This window comes from Hippopotamus amphibius, chromosome 11 (genome assembly GCF_030028045.1).
Source record: "Hippopotamus amphibius kiboko isolate mHipAmp2 chromosome 11, mHipAmp2.hap2, whole genome shotgun sequence".
NCBI lineage: Eukaryota > Metazoa > Chordata > Mammalia > Artiodactyla > Hippopotamidae > Hippopotamus > Hippopotamus amphibius.
This window is the reverse complement of record NC_080196.1, coordinates 21,352,119-21,368,798: the sequence shown is the minus strand read 5'-3', so window position 1 is coordinate 21,368,798 and position 16,680 is coordinate 21,352,119. Positions and strand designations below refer to the sequence as shown.

The following is a 16,680-nucleotide window of genomic DNA, read 5'->3' as shown; positions in this document are numbered from 1 at the left end:
AATCCGCAGGGTTTAATAATAATAGTAATAATATCTCATTGGTGCTCACTATCCTCACTAACGCCCTATAAAATAGCTATACTTTTATCTTCCTTTTGTTGATGTGGAAACTGAGACACAGAGAAGTTAAACAAACTTTCTTAAATTCACATAGTATTTTAGGAAACCAGAGATACACTATGAAATACACACTCTGGTTCATTTAAATTTGATTTCTCCTCCTCCTTGGCTAGGACCAACCTCCCCACCCACCTCTTCTTACCCTCATTTCCCGGAACGCTGATTATTGGGATAGCTCTGTCTTGTATTGTAAGGAAAGATCTCCAAGAATGTTATGATTTACAGTATTAATTTCTGACCATCTAATCAATTACTCTATGTGAGAATGGAACAGGCATGGCCACAGTGATAAGTTTAGTGACAAGCCTTGTGGATTGGATCCCTCAGGGCTAGATCTCAGGAAGAACTTTCTACACAAAGAGGAACTAAGCACTGAGAGGAACATACCTCTAATAGTACATTGGGGAGCACCAAGTATTAAATACCTGAGAGACTAAGTAAAAATCCGAAGACCTATGAACCAAAGGCAATTCTAAGCTTAGTGTTAATAAAGTCAAAACTCAGTGGATATGGAATCTGAAGAACAGCATATTAGAGAAAAATAAGAGAAGGCCTTGGGCTACTGCCGCAAATGTGTGTGTGTATTTGTGTTTGAGTTAATGGTGGCTGAGAAGATGATATGTGAATGGCAAAGACCAGTTTAATGTGTAAATGAAAGTAAGATATGCAAACCTCTTTTGTATTTATACTTCCCTTATTTAAGATAAACAGGTCTGGAATATCATTGGGTTCAACATGTAAAAGCTCAGATTAAACTTGGAGTATCCTCGGATCAGATGTGTTCCCATGAACTGACATTATGACTCATACAAATCTTCACATTTCATTTTCTATTTGTTTGTTCCTACTATAACTATAATTGATTTTTGTTTACTGGTCATTTTTCCAGTGATCTTAATAAACTCGCTTACCTATCCTCATAGTTTCTATGCAGGCTATTACTTTTTCAACATACACAATCATGTCATTCCCAAATGATGACAAATATACTTCTTTCTTTCCATTCCATATGCATTTTATTTCTTTTTCATGCCTATTACGCTAGCTAAGATCATCAGTACAATGCTGAAAAGTAGTGGTTATAATGAGCATCCTTGTTTCATTCAGTATTTTGCCATTGGGTTTACTGTTTGCTGGATGTTTCTTGTAGGTGCACTTTATCAGCTTCAGGAAGTTGCATTCTATTCTTAGTTTGCTAAGAATTTTAAAAATGAATGGGGAGAGAGAAAAGATGGCAGCGAAGTAGAGAGACGTGGAGTGCATCCCTCTCCACAGATGCATTGGGAATGCACGGAAGGACACAGTAATTCCCACAGAGAACCAGCTGAACACCAGCAGACGGCCTCGGACACCAGAAAGGACTGCGGGGAGCCCCACATAGCCGCTAAGTTTTTGGTAGTACGGACAATATATCTCTCATACTTTCCTTTCATCCCTATCTTTTATACATTTCTATTCCTTTCTTTTTATTTCCATATTTCCAACCACATTACGCTCTTCTGTTCCCCTTTCTTCCAGCCATTTTATTTTATCTTAACATACTTATAAGCAACACTATTGGTCTGCTCAGACTCCTTGCTCTATTCTCCAGATGACGCACTGCCTTGGTATTTAATATTAGGCTTTTGTCTTTATCTTAGTTCTTAGTACAGTTGTCTAATTACATTCTGAGAATCTCCATTCTCTCTGGTGGTACTCCAGCTCATTTCTATATTTGATCCTAGCTTACAAAATCTCCGTGGATTGATGTTTGTATGTGTAGGGTGTTATTTGTTGTTTGTTTGCTTTTGCTTTTGTCTCTGATTTGTTCTGTTTGAGTTGTCAATTTCTGCTGGGTTTCTCTTTGAATATCTGATAGCACACTGGGGTTCTGTCAGGTCTTTCTAGAGCCTTATGTCCTAACGGATTCAGTAATTGTGTGTCTTATACATGTATGTGTTTCCTAGACTTAATATTCGTTTAATCCAATACTTGGACATTAGTCTGAGGCTTGGACAGTCTTCTATAAACACCTCTATCACCAGGACAAGCAACCCCAAAAGTTTGGACAACCATGAGGAAACAAAGAAACACCATGCAGGCAAAGGAGCAGGAAAAAAACCCACAACACCAAATAAATGAGGAGGAAATAGGAAAAATGCCTGAAAAAGAATTTAGAGTAATGATAGTAAAAATGATACAAAATCTCGATAACAAAATAGAGAAAGTACAAGAAACAGTTCATAAGAACTCAGAAAAACAAACAGCAATGGATAACAAAATAACCAAAATTAAAAATACTCTAGATCCTATAACCAGCAGAATGACTGAGGCAGAAGAACGAATAAGTGAGTTGGAAGATAGAATGGGGGAAATAACTGCCACAGAGCAGGAAAAAGAAAAAAAAATAAAAAAGATTAGAAGACAGTCTCAGAGACCTCAGTGATAACCTTAAACGTACCAACATTCGAATTATAGGCATCCCAGAAGAAGAAGAAAACAAGAAAGGGTCTGAGAAAATATTTGAAGAGGTTATAGTTGAAAACTTCCCCAACATGGGAAAGGAAATAATTCACCAAGTCCAAGAAGCACAGAGAGTCCCATACAGAATAAACCCAAGGAGAAATACACCAAGACACATATTAATCAAACTAACGACAATTAAACACAAAGAAAAAATATTAAAAGCAGCAAGATAAAAGCAACAAACAACATATAAGGGAAAACCCATAAGAATAACAGCTGACCTTTCTACAGAAACTCTGCAGGCCAGAAGGGAATGGCAGGATATACTGAAAGTCCTGAAAGAGAGAAACCTGAAGCCAAGAATACTCTACCCAGCAAGAATCTCATTCAGATTTGAGGGAGAAATCAAAAGCTTTCCAGACAAGCAAAAGTGAAGAGAATTCAGCACCACCAAACCAGCCTTACAACAAGTGCTAAAGGAAATTCTCTAAGTAGGAAACACAAGAAAAGGAAAACACCTACATATACAAACCCAAAACAATTAAGAAAATGGTAATTGGAACACACATGTCAATAATCACTTTAAATGTAAATGGATTAAATGCTCCAACCAAAAGACACAGACTGGCTGAATGGATACAAAAACAAGACCCTTCTATATGCTGCCTACAAGAAACCCACTTCAGACCAAGGGATACGTATAGACTGAAAGTAAACGGATGGAAAAAGATATTCCATGCAAATGGAAGTCAAAAGAAAGCTGGAGTAGCAATACTCATATCAGACAAATTAGACTTTAAAGTAAAGTCTATTAAAAGAGACAAGGAAAGACACTACATAATGATCAAGGGATCCATTCAAGAAGAACATATCACAATGGTAAATATCTATGCCCCCAATATAGGAGCACCTCAATACATAAGGCAAATGCTAAGAGCTATAAAAGGGGACATTGACAGTAACACAATAATAGTGGGGGACTTGAACACCCCACTTACATCCATGGACAGATCATCCAAAAAGAAAATAAATAAAGACACACAAGCTTTAAATGACACATTAGACCATCTCGACTTAATGGATATTTATAGGACATTCCATCCAAAAACGACAGACTACACTTTCTTCTCAAGTGCACACGGAACATTTTCCAGGGTAGATCACATCTTGGGTCACAAATCAAACCTCGGCAAATTCAAGACAATTGAAATCATATCAAGCATCTTCTCAGACCACAACGCCATGAGACTAGATATCAATTACAGGAAAAAAACAGCAAAAAATACAAACACATGGAGGCTAAACAATTCACTCTTAAACAACCAAGGAATCACTTCAGAAATCAAAGAGGAAATCAAAAAATATCTAGAAACAAATGACAACGAAAACACAACAACCCAAAACCTATGGGATGCAGCAAAAGCAGTTCTAAGAGGGAAGTTTATAGCAATACAGTCCTACCTTAAGAAACAAGAAAATGATCGAATAAACAACCTAACCTTAGACCTCAAACAACTAGAGAAAGAAGAACAAAGAAACCCCAAAGGGAGCAGAAGGAAAGAAATCATAAAGATCAGAGCAGAAATAAATGAAAAAGAAAGGAAAGAAACCATAAGAAAAATAAATAAAACGAAAAGCTGGTTCTTTGAGAAGATTAACAAAATTGATAAACCATTAGCCAGACTCATCAAGAAAAAAAGGGAGAAGATGCAAATCAACAGGATTAGAAATGAAAAAGGAGAAGTCACAACGGACACCTCAGAAATACAAAACATCATGAGAGACTACTACAAGCAACCATATGCCAATCAATTGGATAACCTGGAAGAAATGGATACATTCTTAGAAAAATACAATCTTCCAAGACTGAACCAGGAAGAAATAGAAACCATGAACAGACCAATCACAAGTACAGAAATTGAGGCAGTGATTAAAAATCTCCCAACACACAAAAGCCCAGGACCAGATGGATTCACGGGCGAATTCTATCAAACATTTCAAGAAGAGTTAACACCTATCCTTCTCAAACTCTTCCAAAATATTGCAGAAGGCGGAGCACTCCCAAACTCATTCTATGAGGCTACCATCACCCTGATACCAAAACCAGGCAAAGATGTCACAAAAAAAGAAAACTACAGACCAATATCACTGATGAATATAGATGCAAAAATGCTCAACAAAATACTAGTTAACAGACTGCAACAGCACATTAAAAAAATCATACACCATCGCTTCTCGGCCTTTTGGCTAAGATCAAGGGTAAAAAATCATACACCATGATCAAGTGGGCTTTATCCCTGGGATGCAAGGATTCTTCAATATACGCAAATCAATCAACGTGATACATCATATCAACAACTTGAAGGATAAAAACCATATGATCATTTCAATAGATGCAGAAAAAGCTTTTGACAAAGTTCAACATCCATTTATGATAAAAGCTCTCCAGAAAATGGGCACAGAAGGAAATTACCTCAACATAATAAAAGCCATATATGACAAACCAAAAGCCAACATCATTCTCAATGGGGAAAAACTGGAAGAATTCCCTCTAAGAACAGGAACAAGACAAGGGTGTCCACTCTCACCACTGTTATTCAACATAGTTTTGGAAGTTTTAGCCACAGCAATCAGAGAAGAAAAAGAAATCAAAGGAATCCAAATTGGAAAAGAAGAAGTAAAATTGTCAGTCTTTGCAGATGACATGATATTATATATAGAAAACCCTAAAGACTCTACCAGAAAACTGCTAGCACTCATTGATGAGTTTAGTAAAGTAGCAGGATACAAAATTAATGCACAGAAATCTCTTGCATTCCTATACACTAACAATGGAAGAGCAGAAAGAGAAATTAAGGAAACTCTCCCATTCACCACTGCAACCAAAAGAATAAAATACCTAGGAATAAACCTGCCTAAGGAGGCAAAAGATCTGTATGCAGAAAACTTTTAGACATTGATGAAAGAAATCAAAGACGACAGAAACAGATGGAGGGACATACCATGTTCCTGGATTGTTAGAATCAACATCGTGAAAATGACTGTACTACCCAAAGCAATTTACAGATTCAATGCAATCCCGATCAAATTACCAATGGCATTTTTCACAGAACTAGAGCAAGAAATCTTATGATTTGTATGGAAACGCAAAAGACCCCGAATAGCCAAAGCAATCTTGAGAAGGAAAAATGGAGTTGGTGGAATCAGGCTTCCTGACTTCAAACTATACTACAAGGCCATAGTGATCAAGACAGTATGGTACTGGCACAAAAATAGAAAGGACGATCAATGGAATAGAATAGAGAACTCAGAAGTAAGCCCAAACACATATGGGCACCTTATCTTTGACAAAGGAGGCACGAGTATACAATGGACAAAAGACAGCCTCTTCAATAAGTGGTGCTGGGAAAATTGGACAGCAACATGTAAAAGAATGAAATTAGAACACTTCCTAACACCATACACAAAAATAAACTCCAAATGGATTAAAGACCTACATGTAAGGCCAGACACTATAAAACTCCTAGAGGAAAACATAGGCAGAACACTCTATGACATACATCAAAGCAACATCCTTTTTGACCCACCTCCTAGAATCATGGAAATAAAATCAAGAATAAACGAATGGGACCTCATGCAACTTAAAAGCTTTTCACAGCAAAAGAAACCATAAACAAGACTAAAAGGCAACCCTCAGAATGGGAAAAAGTAATTGCCTATGAAACAACGGACAAAGGATTAACCTCCAAAATATACAAGCAGCTCATGCAGCTTAATACCAAAAAAGCAAATAACCCAATCCACAAATGGGTGGAAGACCTAAATAGACATTTCTCCAAAGAAGACATACAGATGGCCAACAAACACATGAAAAGATGCTCAACATCACTAATCATCAGAGAAATGCAAGTCAAAGCCACAATGAGGTATCACCTCACACCAATCAGAATGGCCATCATCACAAAGTCTGGAAACCACAAATGTTGGAGAGGGTGTGGAGAAAAGGGAACTCTCCTGCACTGTTGGTGGGACTGTAAGTTGGTATAGCCACTACGGAAAACAATTTGGAGGTTCCTTCAAAAACTCCAAATAGAACTACCATATGATCCAGTCATCCCACTCCTGGGCATATACCCAAAGAAAACCATAATCCCAAAAGAAACTTGTACCATAATATTTATTGCAGCACTATTTACAATAGTCAGGACATGGAAGCAACCTAAATGCCCATCAACAAATGAATGGATACAGAAGATGTGGCATATATATACGATGGAATATTACTCAGCTCTAAAAAGGGATGAGATGGAGCTATATGTAATGAGGTGGATCGAACTACGATCTGTCATACATAGTGAAGTAAGTCAGAAAGAGAAGGACAAATATTGTATGCTAACTCACATATACGGAATCTAAAAATGGTACTGATGAACTCAGTGACAAGAACAAGGATGCAGATACAGAGAATGGACTGGAGAACTCGAGGTATGGGGTGAAGGGGAAACTGAGACGAAGCAAGAGAGTAGCACAGACATATATGTACTACCAACTGTAAAATAGTCAGTGGGAAGTTATTGTATAACAAAAGGAGTCTAACTCGAGGATGGAAGATGCCTTAGAGGACTGGGGCAGGGAGGGTGGGGGGGACTCGAGGTGGGGGAGTCAAGGAAGTGAGGGAATACGGGGATATGTGTATAAAAACAGATGATTGAACCTGGTGTACCCCCAAAAAAATAAAAAAAAAATGAATGGTGATTGAATTTTATCAAATGCTTTGACTGAGTCTAATTTTAAAAAAGTTTGGTAAATAGCACTAGTTGATTTTCACATTATACTACTCTATTCCTGTGGTAAACCCCACATGGTTACAATAGTTATACTTTCTATGTAACACTAGATTAAATTTGCTAATGACTTTTAGGATTTTTATACATATATCATGAGCTATCTACCTCTAATTTTCCTTTCTTGTAATGTCCTTGTCAGACTTGGTATCCAAATTATGGTGACCTTATAAAATGAGTCATAAAATTGTATCAGCTCTCTATTTTCGGAATAACTATGTAAGAAATAATCACAAAATCCCAGGGCATACAAAAATAACAAGATGAAAAATGATCTGATAGTCTGATTAATAAGCATTTATTGATCTATCTGGTTTTTAATTTAAAATCACAGTGGATATAAATACACACACACACACATACATACACAAACATATGTATAATATTTATTTCTCTTGGAGGAAGTTTAAGCACTGTAGCTTAAAGCTATACAGTTGTGCACAGTGGGTTGAATTCTGATGCTCATTTCTACCTGAACCTCCACCTGCTCTGTGTAAAAGATCAGTCTATATGGATGAAGCACAGATTAGTGAAAGAAAGAATCTATAGAGAATGAAAATGAAATGATTCTGCTATTTTTATTACAGAGAATGTTCTGTTATTCCCAGGAGATGGCAGACCAGTTAGAATATGTTTGGTTATTCCTACTTCATACATAAGTAAGTAATCTAAGTTAACTTTTTAAACTACATTATAAATTAAGTAAAAGGTGATGCTGGGCCATGATAATGTAATTAAGGACATAGTGACCTTTTTTCCTTTGAGATCTGACCTCATTATCCCCTATAACCTATAATAGTGGTTCTAAATTTTCTAGAGAAGAGTGCTATGAAACTTATCCCTTGTAGGGGAAAAGGGAAGTTTTGAAAAGAATTAGATGGGAATTCCATAAGGTGTTTCCAAAATCGATATATCCATACAGATTTATACTCTGTGTCTTCTCTTTTTTTTAATACACTGTGTCTTGATCTCTTCTCCCCACTCCAAGATATTATTGATTCTAGAGTAATGCATATCTAAACAGTGGAGAGATGATATAAAAATTATTTTAATCATTGTTAAATAGAGATTGATTCTAAAAGTATTTTTTTATTTATGTAGAAATGTATAGTACAGTTTCATGCCAGTAGGGCATATACTATAAGTTGTTTTTAGTGGAAGAGATGAGAAACGCTGAGCCAGGAATATCCATATTCTTTACTTGGGTTGCATTAATTATGTCCTTAATAAACATCATGATGGCTCAGCATCACCTTTTACTTACTTTATAAATTAGGAAGAATCAAGTATATTCTATATTTTTCTACCTTCTTATGGAAATAATCAAAACTAAACCCATTCTTACAAACCCTAACTAATCTAAAATAAAATCTAATCTTTCTGGACAAAATATGAGTTAGTGCTCAAAAACAGGAAAATATCTAAAAATGATATGTTTTGAGAAAAATTTATTAGATATTTGGTTTTTTTCTAGGGCCTGTAGATTAACCTAAACTTTCTTAAATATTTTGGGAGGGCTTAAATAAGAACTTGCTAAACCCGTCCTTCATCCAGTTCCTAATGATAACACTGGCAATACTCCCAAATTTTGTAATCCTTATTCACTTGCAGAAGTTCTAACATAATATATGTTTTCCCAGGTTATGAGATGAGATTCATCCAATTGATAATATTTCATATCTGAAGAAATATGTCTGTCTTTAAGAGTCATTCATTTGATACAAACCATTCAAATATATTTTCACTCTAAATGGTGAGGTACTGAGGTCATTAATGTAAATATGAAAAATTCAACATTCAGACAATAACCAATCATAAAGATTCCATGAGTTCCCCAGAGTTCATCTCATTCTTCTCTACCTCTATCCAAGTTTATCCTGATAACGTATGGAAAAAGTGGAGATTAATAATCTTCAAACATTTTAAGCAAGAAGACCTTTCTCTTTCTTTTGTCATTAATAAAGTATCAATAAGTATTGAATATGAACAAGAAATTCTTCCTTCTATATAAAGCAAATACTCATGGTCTTGCTTTATATCTTTTCTTCTTTCTTCTCTATTGCCTCAGGAAGTCAACATAAATATCGTTAAATTCAATTATATAAATGATTCAAAATATACAGGATCCACATGTAAGTAATAGTATTGGAGGTACTAAAGTGCTAGGTAACTGAACGACTTATATTGCCTCTTGTTGAGGCATTTGGCACTATAAAAGCACATTTGAATTTTCTAGAAAAAAAATAAGCATTTTTCTTCACCACTTCTAAGTTCATTCTTTTCACATATGTTGAGGACGTATAAGTACAAATCATTGTGGTGGTAGTTAGAATAGGTACAAAAATGCCTGGTGTATACATTCATGGCTGGTATTTTGATCCTGGATTGGAGCCCTCCTAGTGATGAATGCATGATTTATAAGGACTCGAGAGGAGTACAAGTGATTGTCAACTTAGGAATTTGCATTTTCTCAGCCTACTCGAACCATTGAATTCCCCACCTCATTAAGTGCTTTTTCAATCTGTAATGTCAGAACACTCCTTCATTTGTTAGTTCTAACAACATATATGGAAGATGGGTCAAAAGACAATCCTCAAATTTGATGACTTTTTACTATACTTCTGCACCCCACTTCCCTAGTACTTTTTTCATGGCCTCTTTAACATCTTTGTTTCTCAGTGTGTAGATCAGGGGGTTAACACTGGGAGTGATAATTGTGTAGAAAAGAGTAAGGAACTTGCCCTGGTCCTGGGAATAAGTGTTTGCTGGCTGGAGGTACATGTATATGATCGTGGCATAGAAGAGAGAGACAACAGTGAGGTGGGAGCTGCAGGTGTTGAAGGCTTTCTTTCGCCCGGCAGCTGACTTGATTCTCAGGACTGCTTGTGCAATGTAACCATAAGAGATGAGGATGAGGATGAGTGGTGCCAGGATGATAAAGATTGCCAAGACAAATGCCAGTGCTTCAAGGGTCGTGGTATCTACACAGGCCATGCCAATAAGTGCTGGCATCTCGCAGAGAAAGTGGTCCACCTGCCTGTACCCACAGTGAGGTAGCATCAACGTCTGGGGTGCCATTATGAGAGAATTGCCAAAGCCACTCAACCATGCCACTGAAGCCAGCTGCCCACAAAGACGTGGGTGCGTGATGAGAGTATAGTGCAGGGGTTTGCAGACTGCAGCATAGCGGTCATATGCCATGACAGCCAGGAGGACACACTCCACCCCTCCCAGAGCCAGGACGAAGTAGAGCTGGGTGGCACATCCCAGGTAGCTGATGGTCTTATCTGGACCCCAAAGGTTGTAGAGCATCTGAGGGATGGAACCTGTGGTGAAACATATGTCTAGGGATGAGAGGTTGGCCAGAAAGAAATACATTGGTGTGTGCAGCCGGGAATCCAGAACTGAAAGCAAGATGATGGTCACGTTGCCAAGAAGAGTCAGCAGATAAAAAGTAAGGACAACCACAAAGAGGATCAGCTCTAGGTGGGGACAATCAGAGAAGCCCACCAGGATGAAGCCTTCAGAAGAACTTGTGTTGTCCTTTTCCTTCACCTGGGACCACATATTACCTGTTAGAAGAAAGATAAATATCTGTGAAGAGCATAGATATATACCCTATATGCTCAAAATATCTCAGAATATAAAAGAAAAAATAATCAAATGAATTACAATCATTTAAATATTAATGTAACTAATATTTATAGACCTCATGAGCTAGGCACTAATTAAACCATTTGACCCAGTTGACCTCATTTTATTCTCAAAGTAGCCCCAGCAGGTCAGCAGTTTAATTATTCAACATTAACAAATTAAGCCACTGAGGCCAAGAGAATGACAAAATAAGCTGCCCCGGATCACACAGCTGGTACATGGAACTGACTGGAATGCCTGCAATTTCACTCCAGAGATGACTCCATTAATCTTGACTCTAACTGTAGAGTTAGGCAGAACAACAGTTATACAAATCTGCACATAAAGAAACTAAATAAATTGTAAAATTGAGATTGTAACTCATTTCTTTTGATTTGTTGCACAAAGTTTAATACAAAGAGTTTTATTACTTATAAATTGAATAAGGCAGGTAGCTTTCATGGTATTACAGGCAAAGATATAAACAAACAAGTCATATTTTTATTCAAAATATCAGAAATACAGTTAATATTTGCCTGCAGGATGTGTTAACACTGTGTACATTGGGCACAGAAACTCTGTTAGAATGAGCCTAGACCTAGCGTCACCTGGCCCCACTGGAGGGGAATGCAGGGAGACTGTGATTGACAGTAACTGTCTCGTTCCACAGTTAACAGTTTCTCAAATGAACCAAAGGACCCACAAAGCATGAGATTATACAACTGGGAAGATTCTTGTGAATTGTTAATTCTCGTTCAGTGTTTCTGTGGTGGTTAAACCATTCCTTGTCTGCCTTCCTCCTCATGTCATCACCTTAATATTTAATTGATGCCCTTCTTCACCAAACCTTCCCTTTGTGAGGGCTGCATGCCTGCATTTCTGAACTTTCAGTAGCTAATGGCTAATTCCTCTGTTTTCCGAGAATATTCTTTTAAATTATATGTGAGTGTATCTATCCTTATTTCAGCTCGATAGAATGGTTTCCAAACACAGTAACACGTAGTTTTCTCACAAGAGCCATGCACAGAAATTATTTAATTGCATGATGCAGTTTATCACTGCATTTAAGTAAGTTTTCATTGTTATGGAAATCAGGACAAATTTATATGTCCTCTGTGACATCCAGATCCTTGACCAGGTAATTTCCATTTCACAAAATTTAAAAAAATTGAACCAAATAATTTCCCAATACCAACTATTATCTAATTTGTTTACAAAGAGGCAGAATGGTGATTTACTGCTTAGATTGTTTAAGGAAATGAATTATCAAGTCCCAGGGTTAAGAGACATGTGGACACGTCATAGCTATACAAACTGCTCATTCTATGCTGAACAAAATGTGAGGTAAATGCAAAGCCATAGGAAACCCAGAAGAACATTTTATAAGTTTCTTTCATTGACTTTCAGTGTTAGAGTTCAAAGTCTCACTGTTAATACTCAACACTCACAATTACTGAGAGCTCATTATTCAATATAGTATCTTGCAATGCAGAACCATAATTAGTATTTTTATTTTTAAGGCTTTCCAATTCAGTAGATTCCACTACTTCCTAATTTTTTTTTTTTTTGGTAGAACTCCATTAATAAGTTCAAAATCTCTCTCCAGCTTCCTCATAGAACAAGTGGTATTAAACCACAATCTTTAAAATTTGATCAAGCCTATGTAAATAAAGTGCATAAACATTTAGGCTGTGAAGTATTGGCATAATAAATCTAATTGCCCATGATACAGCTATAGTCTAAAATTCAAAAAAATCCCAAACAAAATAAAACAAAAAAAAAACAAAAAACAAAACAAACCAAAAAAACCACAAAACCCCCAGGTGATTGGAAAGAAGCCTGGGTCATATTTCTTCCAACACAGAATCACTAACTTACCAAATTTGACTGCAGCCTCAGACATGCCATGTCCACAGTTCCTTCTCTTTCTTGGGACCTCACTTGGAAGTCCAAGTGGGATGACCAGAGTGAAAACAAGAGAAAGATAACGTTTAGGAAATCTATGAGAAGGGAAAAAGAAAAAGGGGCAACAGTACCCAGCAGAGGTGAATCTGAATGAAGAGAGAATGTTGATGAGCACACAATAGTTATACCACCTGAGAACCCCAAATATCCACATACCCCCTCCACATCAGATAAGGAGTCAGATAAGGAGGAGGCTGAAGGAAGCCGGGGGCATGGCTGATGTACACTCAGCACAGGAACACTTAAAGATCGAAGGACTCACCTTTATATGGGTTTCAGAGTTCATACTTCCTTTTCTGCCTCACCCTATGGAGTAAAACTTTCCTTTCAAAAATTCCCTGAACTAATTATCTCTAACAAGGGTTGGGAGAGTGTATGGTCTCAGAGGAAACATCACTTTTACCGACACGTGGACACAGACACATGCACGCACGCACACACAAGCACACACACATTACAGGTTCATCCGAGAGAGCATCAGATCTTCCTCACTGGGTCCCATCAAGACCAGTAGTTAGTGATAAGCATTAAGGCATGAAACGTGGCCACCTCATACTCAATTCAGAATAGAACCTAGAATCTGTGAAAAGATGCACTTGTTTGGGGCATGCAGTGCAGAGAAGTACCATTCGTAGCCCTTTACAATTTTGTTTATTGAAGATTAATTTTCTATGCAACTATAAGGTCCATAATAATAAAGCTTAACTTGAAAAAAGAGATTAATTTTGACATTTAAAATTAATACAAAAACTATCTGTTACGATCGTAAGATGAACAGTATGGAAACAATTGCATCTCAAAAACACGTTTTCTATATTTAGCTGTCAAAGATTTCTACCAGAGGTGAATCTCACATTTCACCTCTACAGCCAGAGATATACATATAAGATACTACAGAGGCATACACATGAGATACTACATATAAATGTGCTTTGTACATTTAAAATATTATTTAGAATTTGATCACCATTATTATTAGTACTCTACGGCTGACTAACTTCAGTAACCATTTCTACATACTTTTGTCAAGTAAAAACAGAATATATTTGGTCATCATCATGTCAAGTGCTATGTTTTAAACATAAACATCATTAATGTCATATAGTATAATCTTTTTTTAATATAAATTTATTCATTTATTTATTGGCTGAGTTGGGTCTTCGTGCTGCTGTGCACAGGCTTTCTCTAGCTGCAGCGACTGGGGGCTACTCTTCATTGTGGTGCGCAGGCTTCTCAGTGCAGTGGCTTCTCTTGTTGTGGAGCACAGGCTCTAGGCACATGGGCTTCAGTAGTTGTGGCACATGGGCTCTATAGTTGTGGCTCATGGGCTCTGGAGCGCAGGCTCAGTAGTTGTGGCACCTGGGCTTAGTTGCTCCAGGGCATGTGGGGTCTTCCCAGACCAGGGCTCGAACTCATGTCCCTTGCATTGGCAGGCGGATTCTTAACCACTGAGCCACCAGGGAAGTCCCTATGCTATAATCTTAATACCACTAGTTATATTGGCAGAGATGGAATATACTAGCTGGAAACAATGATAATATTATCATCTGCATTAATTTATAAACAAATGGCATGCAGTGATTTTTTTCTGTCAGCAAATGTTGAAGGACGTAGATGAGCAATCAAAGCTAATCAATATTAATTCTGTGTTCCAGCAAACTTCTTGGCACAGTAGGATGAGGCATTCCTCTGAGAGTTGCTTCTTATACTTACATTAAGTTATTAGCTTGTATTACCATCTCAACGTAATGTTTTCTCACAGAAAATAGGGACAAATACCTAGAGAACTTGATGCTCTCAAGAACTTCCTTTCTGAGATAATAAGTCCTTCTGAGAAATAAAGGTGTTGAGATCCTCATGGGGCACTTAATGAAGGATGTGGAATTGTTAGCCAAAGAAGAAATTTTAAAGGCAGTCTTAAAATTGTTTTTGTTACCTCACTCCTATCCATTTTACTCACACCAGGCCCATCACCAACCCTAACCCATTACAAATACATTTAAACTTGTAACTGATGGAATTATTATAGTTACAGAAAGCTATTTTCTGTGAAATAAAATAATACAATCCAAGAGTTACAAGTGATGACAAGAGATACTTCCCAATTGTGATATGACATCCTAGAATGTTATCAGAGAAAAAAATGATGTTTATAAGTCTATGTCAGTCATCTTTTTCATCAAATGCAATTACCTTTAAACAAATTCTCTTTTACTGTAACTGTATCACCACTGTAGCTTTTGTACTATTATTGCTTGTATTCATAAAATTTGATGTCAAGTGTTCATCACTTCTTTGAACTTTATTTCCCAAAAGTCTTTTTTTGATTTTCACCTCCGTGATTTTTCCAATCACTAAATCTTAAAACATTACAGTTTTCCTGAGCCATCTTTTCCCCTGAATGCTCATATTCAATGTTTCTAAGCTACCCATAACATCTGTCTTTCATACCTTGTTCTTTTTTATTTCCACTTCTCTTGCCATAGCCTAGTACCTCATTAACTCTTGCTTGATTTGTTATAGGAGCCTGTTCATTAGTTAATCTCTAGAGTCTTGTTTCTTAAAGTCATCTCTCACTTTGCTACAAAAGGAGCCTTTCTAAAATATAGGTGTTACATTGCCAGTGTTTAAAGTCTTGAAGTGACTCATTGCCTAGAGAAATACACATTTCTCAATATTAATACTAGTTCTGGACAAATTAACATTTCCAGCTCTATCTAAAAGAGCTTCTGTTTATTTTATGTTCCAAATACATTGAACTACTCATCATTTCCCCTAAACAATGAAAAATTGAATTATCTCTGGAAAATGATTTAGAACAAAGGGGAAGGAGAATAGCCTTTGGAGATAGAACGGTTTAAACTCCATCTCAGAAACAATGCAGGTTTAAAAACTATAAAGCCTCATTTACTATCACTGGGGAGAAAAATTACTTTGAAGAGTTTCTGTGAAAGTTAAATAAAGTAAGATATATTAAATACTGAACATCGTCCCTGACAATATACAGCAGATCTTTAACAATTGTGATTTTTCCTAACTATATGTGTTCTTGCTTGTCACATTCTCTCAGATGGAGATATTCATTCCATTAAAAATAATACTAAAATAATCAAGGCTCAGTTAAAATACTCTTCCTAGAAAATTCTCTTCTTCCTCTTTGTTTTAGTTGGCTATTCTTTCCTCTAGGTTCCTGAAGGTCATTATCTGCAGTTCTGTCACACTCTTATTGCACTTAACACACTCTATATTGGGTTTTAGTTTACTTTAAAGAAAACTTTAAAAGATGGATTATTAGGGAGAGGATTCTTGATGAAGAAAATAAAATAGAGAAGTTTCAAAAATTTAGAGGAGTTTTGCAAAATGAAAGAATTGAAATGCTTATTGTGGTTGGTACACGAGGGAACATGGTAGTGGGAGCAGAGGATAATAAAATGGAAGAAAAAGAAGCCCTTATGTGATCTACTTAAAGGATATCATGAAGAAACACGTGGGTGGAAAATAACATCATCTGTGCCTCTATTGTCCATTCATACAAAGTCAAGTGTACAATAAAAATTTACTAGACATGAAAAGAGGCAAGATTATATGACCAGTAATCAATTTTTTTTGAAGGCCATAGAAAGAAATCGCTAGATAACCCAGATTTACAGTTAGTAGACAGATATTTGAACAT

The 16,680-nt window shown here is 36.6% G+C and overlaps 1 protein-coding gene across 2 annotated transcripts; it reads right to left on the bottom strand.

Annotated features, from left to right (window-relative positions):
• Positions 1–10,022: 10,022 nt before the first annotated feature.
• Positions 10,023–14,978, bottom strand: LOC130831679 (putative olfactory receptor 2W6). Of its 2 annotated transcripts, XM_057700029.1 has the most exons (2): positions 14,970–14,978; positions 10,023–10,952 (listed from the first exon to the last, which is right to left on the bottom strand). In XM_057700029.1, the coding sequence occupies exons 1-2, from the start codon at positions 14,976–14,978 to the stop codon at positions 10,023–10,025; spliced, it is 939 nt and encodes a 312-aa protein (XP_057556012.1). The 2 variants fall into 2 exon arrangements, with proteins under 2 accessions (XP_057556012.1, XP_057556011.1); XM_057700028.1 differs by lacking the exon at positions 14,970–14,978 and having other exon boundaries at positions 10,023–10,976.
• Positions 14,979–16,680: the final 1,702 nt, after the last annotated feature.

What these genes read in the sequence shown, in the direction of transcription:
- LOC130831679 (XM_057700028.1), bottom strand. Translation starts at nt 10,976, where the DNA reads ATGTGGTCCCAGGTGAAGGAAAAGGACAACACAAGTTCTTCTGAAGGC.